Genomic DNA, 13,838 nt, shown 5'->3' on the forward strand with positions numbered 1-13,838 from the left:
GGGAGTTCAAGTCACGCTCTCAGCATTATCTGTATTTCATATGCTGAACATGAACAGCAGAAAGTGCTGCTTAATAGTATAGGTCCAAATCCCGAGGGCCTTCCTTGGCTTTTACTCTCTTACTAAGGCGAGTTTCTGTTGAAGTGTAGGAATTTGCCTGAGAGCTGATCTACATTGAAAATTGACAGCGACGTAGCCATGCCTCCCAATCCACACCCCTGAGAGACACAGCTATGCTGACCTAGGCCCTGGTGTAGACAGCGCTAGGTCAACAAAAGAATTCTTCCATTGACCTAGCTACCGACTCTGAGGGAGGTGGATTCACTATAGCAACAGGAGAACCCCTCCCGTTGCTGCAGTGAGGGTCTATACTGAAGCGCTGCAGCAGCGCTGCATCCGTGTTGCTGTAGCGGTTTAAGTGTAGACATACCCTAACTAAGGATGGGGTCAGAATGAAGGATCTGAGGAGATTTAGCCCCGCAGATATCCCCATGCCATTTTTTCTACAGCAGTAACTGAGTACAGTCCATTTCTTTAGAAATCAGAAGTGTTCCCATTATTTCTCTTTTCATCATAAAGAACAATGAAAGAAGAGAAGGTAGCTTGACCATTCACCCCCAAAACACAGCATGGAAGAGGACTGTACACATTGAAGAGACCCACTTAGAGACAACTTCTCAGTCCCAAATGCTAGACCAGGGGTCGGCAACCTTTGGGCAGTTGTGTGCCGAGTCTTCATTTATTCACTCTAATTTAAGGTTTCGCGTGCCGGTAATAAATTTTAACGTTTTTTAGAAGGTCTCTATCTATAAGTCTATATTATATAACTAAACTATTGTTGTATGTAAAGTAAACAAGGTTTTCAAAATGTTTAAGAAGCTTCATTTAAAATTAAATTAAAATGCTGATCTTACGCCGCCAGCCTGCTCAGCCTGCTGCCAGTCTGGGGTTCTGTTCACCTAGGCCGGCAGCGGGCCGAGCGGGGCCTGCGGCTGGGACGCCGGCTGGCAAGGGGCCGGCAGCCGGGACCCCAGACCTGGGGGGGAGGTTCAGGGGTCAGGGCAGAGGGCTGGGGTGTGTGTGGGGGGGTGCAGGGCAGAAAGCTGGGTGTGTGTGTGGGTTCAGGGGTCAGGGCAGAGGGATGGGGGCTGTGGGGGTGCAGGGCAGAAGGCTGGGTGTGTGTGGGGGTTCAGGGGTCAAGGCAGAGGGCAGTGAGGGTGTGGGGGGGTTCAGAGGTCAGGGCAGAGGGCTGGGGGGTGTGGGGGTGCAGGGCAGAAGGCTGTGTGTGTGGGGGGGTTCGGGGTCAGGACAGAGGGCAGTGGGGGTGTGGGGGGATTCAGGGGTCAGGGCAGAGGGCTGGGGTGTGTGGGGGGTCCAGGGCAGAAGACTGGGTGTGGGGGGGGGGTTCAGGGGTCAGGGCAGAAGGCTGGGTGTGTGGGGGGAGTTCAGGGGTCAGGGCAGAGGGCTGGGGTGTGTGTGGAGGTGCAGGGCAGAAGGCTGGGTGTGGGGGGGGTTCAGGGCAGAGGGCTGGGGGTGTGTGGGGGGTGCAGGGCAGAAGGCTGGGTGTGTGTGTGGGTTCAGGGGTCAGGGCAGAGGGATGGGGGCTGTGGGGGTGCAGGGCAGAGAGCTGGGGGTGTGGGGGGTTCAGGGGTCAAGGCAGAGGGCAGTGAGGGTGTGGGGGGGTTCAGAGGTCAGGGCAGAAGGCTGGGTGTGTGGGGGGGGTTCGGGGTCAGGGAAGAGGGCTGGGGTGTGTGGGGGGTGCAGGGCAGAAGGCTGGGTGTGTGGGGGGAGTTCAGGGGTCAGGGCAGAGGGCTGGGGTGTGTGTGGAGGTGCAGGGCAGAAGGCTGGGTGTGTGTGGGGGGGTTCAGGGCAGAGGGCTGGGGTGCTTGGCTCGTGGGAGTGCTCCCAGCCCCCTGCCCTGAGCAGCTCATGGCAGGGGACTGGAAGGGATGTGCCCTATTCCACCCCCTTCCCCAAGGTCCCATCCCTACCTCTTCTCTGCCTCCTCTACGGAGCAGCGAGCACGCTGCCACTCATCCCCCTCCCCCTCGCAAGGGCCATCAGCTGATCGGCGCAGGGAAGGAGAGGAGGAGGGGCAGGAAAGCACCACGCTGGGGGAAGAAGCAGGGGAGGGGGGAAGCTTGGCTGCCGCAGGACCAAGCTTGTGCCTCCTGCCTCCTGCCCCCGCAGGGGAGAGCGGTGGGCGGGGGGGCTGAGTGGGGCTGGCGGCCGGGACTGCGGCAGGCAGCAGCGTGCCACTCAAAATCGACTTGCATGCCGTGTTTGGCATGCATGCCGTAGGTTGCCGACCCCTGTGCTATACAAACCCAGCCAAATAAGCATGCTGTGATGGTGCCTATAAATATGGTATTTTCAACAACCAAGGAGAGTAAATTGCAGCAAGGGGAAGAAACCAATGGCACGTGACACTTAGGGCTGTGTGGAATATTTGCAACAAAATGGAAAATGTCAGCATGGAAGGTTTGCACATTCTATCCTAATGTCCAATTTTGCTTTAAAAAGCCCCCAACGTCTCTGACATTATATGGACTGTAGCTCACTGGGCCTGATCCTGCATGGCATCAGTTGAAGTCATTGAATGGGAATCGGATAAGACTAGGGGGCCTCATCAGTATTTACCAATCCTTCCGCACCTGAGAGATGTCCTTGGTGAAAATGCTCACCAAATATTCACTATACTCAGTGCTGACGACACTACGTAACCTGCTCTAAGCCCAGGTAGCTCTTTGTCTCTCCCTAGTGGCTAGATCATGTAGAGTGGTTTCAGGCAGCTACTGCATAGGAACTAACAGGCAGCAAAAAACTCATGCTTTGAGATCCAGGTACCCTAGGGTCAGTCACAGCTGATAACCCAACCAGGGGCATTGTTGCAAATCCATGTCAGTTTCTGATTGTTTCACAGTGTAGTAAAATTGTCCACAATGAACAGCTAACAGTTTCAAGTATCAGAGGGGTAGCCGTGTTAGTCGGGATCTGTCGCAGCTAACAGTTTGGTTCTTGAATTTCAGCATTATAGATATTGAAACAAAGGGAGAGATGTCTTGAAATAAGGGGCAGAAATAGAAGTTAAAATTACAGCATGTTCCGTATTTTTCTCTTGCAGGTATTACCAGCAGTAAGCAACCATGTTTCCCTGCTTCTAAACCCCAGGTAAAAGGAGGAGAAAGCGAACATGGATGGAAAGAAAGTCAGATGTCTTAATAGGGCTGTTCTTACCATCTTATATGTACAGATTTACTCTGTGACCCTGGACTGTTCCCCCACCTAAACCACAACCTTATGATCTATCGTGTTAAGGAACGTATTTCAAAGGTTATTTTAAAAGATGCTGAGAAAGTAATAAAGATAGTTTGTCTGAAGGGCACATTGTTATTGTGCTGCTTTGAGGAAAGATACATATGGGTGAGTAGGTGTCCCAGGGTCTAGTGGTTGCCATAGCAAATGTCAGCTTTAGTAGACAGTGCAGAGTGAAGCACAGCATAAATGGCCACAGGCAGCTGTTAACTTTCAGGCTGGCATTTTCCAAAGGGCTTCAAAGGGGCCTACTGGTGAATAGATGGAGTTACTTTCTTTGAAGGTTGGAAAGCCTCACGCTCTCCTGCCCTGATCAGTAGTGTGTACCCTCTCCAGAGAAAACCACTTGTACTAAAAGGGCGGGGGGGAGTGCTATGTGAATTCTGAGCAAGTTGAACAAGGCAACTAGCCATGTTCCAGAGCAGTAGAGGGCAACTGCCTTAAAAATACAGGCCCAAGAGAGGCTGCCCCTCACTGATTCCAGACACAGCACAAAAAGTCATATGTTTGCATGATTAATACTTGAAACACACATCCTTTTGATCTGATCAACAGCTTTTTAAGTGACTCTTTAATGCTGCGAAGGTTGGTCTTTAGTTCTTGGCCCACCGGAGCACTTAAGCATGTGCTTAAATTTAAACACTGATTGGTCCCTTGCTCCCTCCCCCCTTTAATTTAAACCTTTGGCTGGATCTTTTGGAGTCTCTTGCTCCTCTTGCTCCATTTTAGCTGCCTGCCCTACCCTCTCTCCCTGTCATCGTAGAATAGGAACTGTGTTTTTAGGATGTCTGGTCTGACCAATTACCTATTTTAGGTTCAAGAAGGAATTTTTCCATTGGGGCCAAATTGGCAGAGGTCTGGTGGGTTTTTTCACCTGTCAGCATCTAGGAGGCGCAGTTAAGTTAAATAGGAGTAGGATTTAGGCATAACATCATCTGTGTTAATGTTTAGTTCATCACAACTTGCAGCCAGTGTCCAGTGCGGTTGAAAGGCGAAAGGGCCAGTTCCCAGAACTAAGACACCTGGAATTCTGTTGGTGGACCTTGAGCCTGTGGGAGAAGGAGAAACCTGAAATCTTCACAGACCCAGGTCCCTCTTTGGGATCCTTTGTCCCCCTAGCCGGGCAAAGGGTGAGAGGATTCAGAAAAGTCACCTTAATCATCGGGGTAGGCTCAGGAGAGACTATCCTGAGTTACAGGAGCCCTGTAACTCCTGCACTAGACTCACATAAATGCCTGGTATGTGAGAATTGGAGGAGATGGGGTAGCTAGCACCCCTTCTCAGTGTTAACTTAATAACGTTACGATCTGCTGCTTTAACCCATCCCTCAGTCACCGGCTTGTCCTGATCAGTAAACACCTGCCGCAAATATTTGTTGTCACCCATATGTATTTTACATCATTCCATTGTTTCATCTCCTCTCCTAGTGCCTTTGTTTAGTGGATTAAGCTCTTTGAAAGTGTTAATGTTAAGTTAAAATAAATAAAAGAAGCCCTAGAATGCTTATCATTGTCCCTTAAAATGAATTGCCACTGTGCTTTGATGCTGACCATGGAACTGCTCAGTAACATATGTTCCCAGGGAAAACCGCTCTTAATTTTAGCAATGAATTTGTTATTAGCGTAATCAGTCATTCACATGAAATTAGGTACAGTATAAAAACTCAAGAAACCAGCTTCTGAAGATATTACAATGTGGTACATGTACTTTAATAGCTGTGGGACATGGCTAAGCATAATTAACAATTGGTTTTATCAGGGCACTAGCTGAATTGTTTTGGATTGACAAGCTCCCGTATAGGCAGAAGTTGCACACATTGCTTTGTGCTTAACTCAGCCACTGTTTCTCCATTTAGTTTAATCAAAACTTCAGGGGGCAGTTCATTGGTTTTAAAAAATAGCACTATTTTCATCACTTTTAGCAGGTATTATTGTGTAATTCAATTAGTGGCTAAAGAAAGTTACCATTTAATTAATAGGGAAGGACAAAATTCTGAATGAGATTGGAGGGGTTGGCAGAGAGGGAAACAAGACCAAGGAAATATCTGTGATAGCGAAGAGAAGAGATTGAAAAGCTTGGAACTGTTTAATCTAGAGAGGAGACAGTTAAGAGGTGACATGATAGAGGTATCCAGAATGATGATTGATATAGAGGAGATAAATTGGGCATTCCTATCTACCCTTTCTTTTAATACAAGAACAGGAGGTAGCCCATGACACTGAAAGGTCATTTAAAACAAACAAAAGGAAATAATGGTGTTGCTTTGGGATTATTATTTTTTTATACACAACACGTAATCAGCTGGTGGGACTCACTGCCACAAGCTGGCACTGAGGCCAAAGGTTTAGCTGGATTTTAAAAGGAATTAGACATTTGTATGAGGACTCGTACACAAACACACATGATGCAGCATAAGCTAGCCACTTGCTGCCTTGAACTAGGGAGAAATATCTGCTATGGGAATCGAGGATATTTTGTTTCCTGTACTTTTTACCTTCTCCCTTTGCAAAGACCTTGAAAAAGTATTGATTTAATTGATTTTTCTATTTTGACAAGAAGATGAAACTGTAGCAGAAACTGTAATGGAAATAAAAAGAGAACTGCAAAAATAATGCAACAGTTTTAAATCGGAGACAAACCAAGATGCTTATTCAGTAAGTTTCTGAAGTTACTGCGAGCGTCATGCACTTTCCCTGATCACCCACATTAATTATCAGTGAAGCATTCTTGGTGAGCCACTGGCACTTGCATAACCATGGAAAATATCCCTTTTGGTTTATGCACTTGCTGGCAAGATGAGTTGGTGCTAGAATAAGGATATGCATCCTATCCATCGTCCCCACTACAGTCGGGAACCCCATTGCTTCAAATCCCCTTCTGCTATTTCCTGCCAACTGTCAAGAGTCACACTTGAGTGCAACAGAAGATGCTTACTGGCCTTGCACATTTGAATGACAACGGTTCCCACTGTGGATTTTCAAACTGCTGACCGATCAGTGTGATCACTGCTTGCTTTTCCACTGTCAATGCTGCTCTCTTTCTGGTGTCCCTGCACTGGAGGGCTGGGACAAGCTCGGCACACAGATCCAGGAATTTGGCCTTTCACATCTGGAAGTTCTGCAACCTCTGCTCATCATCCCAAATCTGCATTATCATGTGATCCCATCACTCAGTGCTCGTTTCTTGGACCCAGAAGCACCTGTCCACTATGTGGAATTAATCTGTGAATGCCCCCAACAACATGACACTTTTATTCGCTGTCTCCATCATCCATTCCTTGTCCTCTGGCAACTCATCTTCATCACCAGATCACTGGTTGTAATGGTAGTTGTTGAAGTTCTGCAGATACAGGGGAATCATATTTCCTGAACTAGCAACAGACATGAGAATTGCACCAAGCTGTGCAGAGTCCAGAGAGATAGCGAGGATAAAAAGCAGTGCATGAAACTGGGAAGTTTTAAAAAGGCACAAAAATGATGGGCTAGAATGAATATGATGGGGTGGAGAAAGTGGCATTGTGGGAACTTCCCCCCCAGTTTCCAGAAATCCCTGGTGGATTGCTGGTATCCTACAAAGCACTGCAAAAATCTCCCACAAGGCATTGCACCGGACTAGGATACCTACACGTGATGCACCACTTCTTCTGTTGATGCACCAAGTTATTGTGAGGGGCTGTGCAGCATCAGTGCAAGCTGCCAAGTGCATGGGCTCAAGCGACATGCAGCTGCTGACTTTTGTAAACTGACAGAATGTCAGACTACCACACTTTGTAGTGTAGACACACCCATAGGGACCTGCTTAACTTTAAGCATGCGCGTAATCCTTTTGAAGTCTGGGATTACAGACATGCTAAAGTTAGCCAGAGGTTTAAGTACTTTGCTGAATCAGGGCCACGGAAACCTTAAAACGTGCAACCTAGTGTAGTCGAGTCTTGATGTCTGTTACCTGCCACATAAGCCCTTCAGTTTTAAAAGTTGATCACCCACCGACTCCTCCGTACCCCGGATTGATTTGGCTGACTCATTCCCACCAGTCTGATGGAACCAGTTTAATGTCTTATGCACTGAGGTGGTGACTAGCTGCCTGATTTTCATGTGCAGGGTACCCCTGTTTCACACAAACTTCTTGTGGAGTTAAAAGTGCACCTCTTAAAAGCAGGCCCTGGAGGTGTAAATTCTGTGGTGTTTGTATTAGGGCCTGTGAGGTTATTAAATATACTTAGCTGAGATGACACTCTCATAAACCACATGTTCCTCAGCCTTTGGCAAACACAGCACTTATGATTATACTTACAATTAAAGACAAAGCCCTACAAAGTGGTCATTTAAAACTCAGGTTTCATGACTGACTGCCGTCTGCATGGAGAGAGCCTTTGCTATGAATTAGTACAAGTCTCAAGAGGTTCTTTGGGTTGTGATGGACTGATATGAAAACTGGACAGCTCTCCTTTGCCTTGCTGGCTGAGACATAAGGAATTGACTTGCACTCGAGGAGCTGAAATAGTCACTGCATCTTTCAGCGAAAAAAATTCCTATTCCCCTCTCCTCTACTCAGCCGTGGTTTCCCGCGAACTGGAAGGTTGGCTTGCACTTGGACTTTGCTCACAGGAGCACTACAAGCAAGCCCCGTTGTAGTCAGAGAACCACCTTGCTAACCAAAAACACAGGAGAAAAGACGCAGCATGGATCACGACACATTTATTTTTACAGGGAGGGAGTGAGATGAGGGGCTGTTTAGTTCTTTCTGACCTTACCTAAGTAAAGCCCCCTTCTGCCTATAATGGCCTGAACTGTAACGAAATGGCTACAGTGTGTACTGATGCCCTCTAGAGCAGTGGTCCCCAACGCGGTGCCCGCGGGTGTCATGACACCCGCCAGGCCATTTATGGGCACCCGCCTAGTGCCCAGCAGGGGAGAGAAGCCGCGGCCCCGTGCCTGACGGGGACAGAGAACTCAGGCTGCGGGCGCGGTGTTCTCTGCTCCCAGCAGGCGCGGGGCCCGCCTAGTGCCCAGCAGGGGAGAGAAGCTGCGGCCCCGCGCCTGCTAGGGACAGAGAACTCCGGGGCTGCGGGCACCGGTGTTCTCGGTCCCAGGCAGGCGCGGGGCCGCGGCGTAAGCCGGAGAGAAGCTGCGGCCCCGCGCCTGCTGAGGACAGAGAACTCCAGGGCTGCGGGCACCGGTGTTCTCTGTCCTCGCAGCTTCTCTCTTCTCTCTGGATTCATATATTATGTAATATTAAATATGATGTTTTTTGTATTATTTAATGTACAAATACAAAATAAGCCTTGAAAAATTGTTGGCGCCCAACACACTCTTCTGAAAACATGAATGTGCTACTGGCCACAAAAAGGTTGGGGATCACTGCTCTAGAGGATAGAACTTGGTAACATCGATGGCCCTACTGGCTTCTTGCCAGCTTCCTAAGACCCATGTTTTACCTAGTTTACACCTTCATCATTTTCTTTTCTCTAAAAACAAATGCACACCGTAACAGTATGTGTTGGTTCTTGTGTTGCCCTTGATAGATGAATTGAAATTGCTTGTGTTAAGATCTATGGCCAAAAAAAAGAAATCTGCAACTGCTCAGCTGTGTCGTCCGCCAGCAATTCCAGAAAGATGGGGGTGGCCGCAGGCCACCCCCGCTTTGAAAGCTTCTTAACGTGATAAACTTACTAGGATTTGACAGTTAAATTAACACAACAGGCTATATGAAATATAAATGAACGAATAATCTCCAAGATATTTTTACTTTGGGTTTCCAGCCAACACGGGGCTATTTATAGTAGGTTCAATAATGTGTTTTAATTAGGGATGTACTGAACATGCTAGTAGGTTAATGTATTTTCAATGCCTTAAAAGACTGAGTTTTGGTTTAATTTTTTTTTCCCAGTGCAGCGTGGAGGCTTTGAGCCTAATTCTCATTTACATTGAGGCCCCCTTCATGCCACGCTGGTGGAGTGAAGTAAAGTTATGCTGACTGTTATGTCCCCTTTGCACAGTGTGAATGAGAATGTGGCCTTTTGACTGTCTCAAAGTCAAGCTGATTTTACCTTGGAGGCTGGTGGCATTTGGGCAGGCAGAATGCTTCTGTGGAAGAATGCTCAGGGGTGGATCTTACACCTACTTTTTGAGGTGTAGCAACAGCTCCACTCAGTGTGGCGGGTAGAGGGGTCATGCCCCAATCCAGTAACATCTCCTTCTGGGCACTGAGAGTGTTAATGTTTCCCTTGCACTCAAGGAAAGCAAACAGCAGGATTCAGCCTACCCCTTTCATCCTCTGCCCTTCCCTTTGGCCCCTCCAATACACAGACTTTCACAAGGGGCAATTACAGTCTATCCCCAGCCATGGTCCATCCCATCCTTTATAAAGCCATAGCCCCATGTCCTTGGATTTGACTGGCATTCTGTGCGTCTCTTGACACAAGCTTTCTTCTGGACTTCTGCATTCACCATTGTTATTGTTTTCTCTACAAATGAAACCACGATTGTGTCCAAAATGGCAGGTAATATTAAAAGTTAGTCTCTGCATAATAAAAATGACAGTAAGTAGCACATATTATTTTTAAAATGGAGCTGTATTCTGTAAGGTGTATTACTCAAGGGATTTCTGCAGGCAAAGGACCCCCATGTTGTATTTTTCTCAGCAAGATGTGAACTGATACAGTGCATGGTGCTTCTGAATTTCATGCAATAGCTGGTTTGAAATGTTTTCCTGTCCTCCTCCCTCACAGCCCTCCCACAATACTCACTAAGCGGAAAAGAAAGCCGTAATATTTGCAGTAAGATGGTGTCTAATATAGGCACTATCCCAGCCCTTCCTTGCAGCAGCCTTCCAGGTATCACTGATGCAGAACAAAGGGCATGTTATAATGTACAGTAGAACTCAGAGTTAAGAACACCAGAGTTATGAACTGACCGGTCAACCGCACACTTCATTTAGAACTGGAAGTATGCAATCAGGCAGCAGCAGAGACCAAAAAAAAAAAAATGCAAATACAGTACAGTACAGTGTTAGCGTAAACTGCTAAAGAAAAGGGAAAGCAACATTTTTTTCTGCATAGTAAAGTTTCAAAACTTTATTAAGTCAATGTTCAGTTGTAAACTTTTGAAGAAAGAACCATAACGTTTTGTTCGGAGTTACGAACATTCCAGAGTTATGAACAACCCCCATTCCCGAGGTGTTCCTAACACTGAGGTTCTGCTGTACCACAAACACTAGTGTAAATCACCTGGGCGAGTTGTTTCTGCTGGTAATTAAACTAACACTGGTTTACTGCTGATCTTGCAAAGGGTAAGGTGAGGTGAGATGCGGAAACAGCTGTGTCTCAGCCTCATTGGTTCAGAGCACTGCTGAAATGGGTCTGTTTCATTGTAATTTTGTTGTATTTAGCAAATATCTCAAGAAAATTCTGGTCTGCAGGGAGCCTGGTTCATTTTCTACCACCAGCACCTCCTCCTCATGTGCTGCTTCTACTGGTGATGCTTTGAAATGTCAAAATCAGGTCCCAGCACGCAGTGTTCTGTACTGATCTTTGTCTCAGAGGCGTGGCCCGAGGTAGTCTGTAGCCAGTTGTAACAGGTTTCCATACACACTAATGTGTCTCCTTGACAATTCTCCCACCACCTTTTATATTTACCTCTCCCCACATTCAGAAGAATTGAAGCACTTTTACAAGAGCTAGGGGGAAAAGTAAGTACAGGATGAGAAACAATGTATTTCCCTTTCCATTTTGTGATTAAAATAACCTAGAGGGAGCAGGGTCTGGTAGATAGGTCACTAGGCTGAGAGGCAGCAGATCCCAGGTTCAGTTCGTGGCTCCATGACTGACCTGCTCTGGGATCTTGGGTAAGTCACATCACATCTCAGTGCTCTAGTTTTCCCTTCTATAAAATGGGGCTAGTGATACTTAGCTCTCCTTTGTTAAAGTGCTTTGAGAAACATGGACCCAAATTAAAAGTGATGGATTTGACCCATATATTTTCCTAATAATTATCAAAAAAAGCAAGGAAAGCATGTCTGGCTAATGAACTCAATACAAACCTTTCCCACAGTTCAAGGTGCGAGGACAATTAGCCCTGTTATGTATGAAAATGTATCTTCCCTATATGCAGACAGGGTGATAAAAAATCCGCAGTCCTCAAGAATCACAGCAGACCTTGAAGTGGGTCTGTCTAGTTTAAAGCAGGAAATGTAAAAGAACTGAATGATAAACAAGGCTTTTGTTCTCCTAGGTCCTCCAGCTCCACCTCAAGATATTACCATACAGGCTGGGTCCACACCAGCTACTATACAGGTGTCCTGGAAACCACCAACCCTTACATCCACAGGGACCTCCAATGGAGCAAATGTTACTGGCTATGGTGTTTATGCAAAAGGCCAAAGGGTAAGCTTTCTTCTGCTTGTTACAGTGATCAGCAACTAGAGATGTGCAGTTAGATTAACAGGAAAAGGCAGCAGTTCATGGTTTGCCGAGTTGTTCTGGGTTTCACTGCAGCTATTTTGTCACTTCATTATTTGCCTGGTTTGTAAGTTGGCTATGGAGTTCCTGTATGTAAACTCATCAGGAAGACATAGCTGTTCAGACAAGCCTAGCTGAAGTGTTACAGCTGATTGGTGCGAATTGATACAGACCTGCAGTGCTGATTATTGCAGCCAACGGGCAACACTTTGCAAGAGCATAGGAAGCCTTTCATGGTGGCAATGGGAGGAAATGTCTTTTCAGACTTTTAAGTTGCTTGTTTATGTGTTCAGGTGGCAGAGGTGATCTTTCCAACAGCGGAGAACACCTTCGTGGAGCTCATGAGAATACGGAACGTAGAAGCTAAGGAAGTTACCGTGAGAACACTTTCCGCACAAGGGGAATCTGTGGACTCTTGCGTTGCTGCCATTCCACCTGACCTATTGGTGCCTCCAATCCCTCACCCTCGGACTGCTCCCAAATTGAAGCCATTAGCAAGTGCCGGGGCCCCAGATACCAAAGATGAACATTTAGGTCCACGTTTAAAAATGGATGAGTCGTGGGAACAGACTCGTTCAGCATCCCCCATTCATGGACACACATTGGAGCCTCCTGCCCCCAACTTTCAAAGCCCGCTTCAAGGGAGGAGGTCTCCCTCACCTAATCGAATACTCCCTCAGCCGCAAGGCACACCCGTCCCGAACACTGTTGCTAAAGCCATGGCGAGAGAAGCTGCCCAGCGGGTTGCAGAGAACAACAGGGTAAGGCAAGCTCTTTCTTACACCCTGTCATATAGAGTGGCTTGGTTGCAAATCATTTAGGGAGGAAAAAAGGGTTTTAAAAGGTAGATCACCTTTGATATTAAAGTTCCATTTATAAATACTTTATAAAGGGTTAATAACTGATTGATAAAAAGTTAATCAATTGTTGTAGAGTCCATTAGGTTTGTAGGTTATTTAAGAAAAACAAAAGCAAATACAGTACAGTACAGTGTTAAAAGTAAACTGCTAAAGAAAAGGGAAAGCAACATTTTTCTTCTGCGTAGTAAAGTTTCAAAACGTTATTAAGTCAATGTTCAGTTGTAAACTTTTGAAGGAACAGCCATAATGTCTAATAACTATGTCTAATAACAATCTATAACTTTCTACTGATGTGCTTACAAGCACCTGGAACATCATATCTGTACAGGGAATCTTACGTGAATGAAATCTATTAAATCTAAAGCTTACATAATTGATTAAACCTTTTATAAACCAGTTATAAATTCAACACTAATATAAACCGTGACCAGAATCTACTCCCAGATGTTTGAATGGATACTCTGACCATAAAGCACAGAGATATTGTAATGTGCTGTCCTTTGACCTCTTGCTGATAACCCCAAAGATTCTTAAAAATGGAAATATATTTTTTAAAAAATCTGGTTTATTTTTGGCCAATTAGGTTAAATATTTAGCTCCCCACACCGTGTCACTTGGGCTTCTTACCACAGTTAAAGTCAATAACAAAATACTAAGCCTTCAGCCTCAAGGCTTGGGAACAGAGCCACCTGATCTGTAAGAAGAAAAATGTCTGTGAAAGTTTGACCAACAAAGAGCTGTTATACATTAAGCCCCTGGAGCTCGCTAATGCTGAGCTCTGGCAGCTCACTAGAGAGAGCAGGTTGCAGAGGTGCGAGCCCTTTAGTCACTGAAATCACTGTGTTGGTTGCAATTGCAGGCTCAAAGAGTTAAGCCCCAGGAACAGACATCAAGAGCAGTCTGGTTGAATATAGCATCTAAGAGGGAGAGTAGTGAGAGGTGACGTTTCATTCTAAAAGTATAAACGCCCACGCACGTAGGGTTTGTTACATCGTCACTGACGCACCAGATGTGACTAGGTAGTGCAGAACATTGTGTTCCTGGGATGATTCATTGCATTCGATACCAGCTGAAGCTCTGTAACCCCAAAGGCTCGCAGATTTCTTTCACTAACCTGTCCCGGCCGATGTGGATCTCCATAAGCTGCTGTTACTTTTCTGGGCAGAATTTGGCCCTTATGCAATAGCATCCCTGACGTCAACATC

The 13,838-nt window shown here is 46.3% G+C and overlaps 1 protein-coding gene across 9 annotated transcripts in view; it reads left to right on the top strand.

Annotated features, from left to right (window-relative positions):
- The window catches only part of RIMBP2 (RIMS binding protein 2), a 100,862-nt gene that overhangs the window by 46,206 nt on the left and 40,818 nt on the right, over window positions 1-13,838 (top strand). For all 9 annotated transcript variants that reach the window (XM_065417738.1, XM_065417739.1, XM_065417741.1 and 6 more), the window contains 2 exons: window positions 11,547-11,698; window positions 12,067-12,534. In XM_065417738.1, coding sequence (XP_065273810.1) covers window positions 11,547-11,698; window positions 12,067-12,534 — 620 coding nt within the window. The remainder of the gene's footprint in view (window positions 1-11,546; window positions 11,699-12,066; window positions 12,535-13,838) is intronic.

Source organism: Emys orbicularis, chromosome 16 (assembly GCF_028017835.1).
Source record: "Emys orbicularis isolate rEmyOrb1 chromosome 16, rEmyOrb1.hap1, whole genome shotgun sequence".
Lineage (NCBI taxonomy): Eukaryota > Metazoa > Chordata > Testudines > Emydidae > Emys > Emys orbicularis.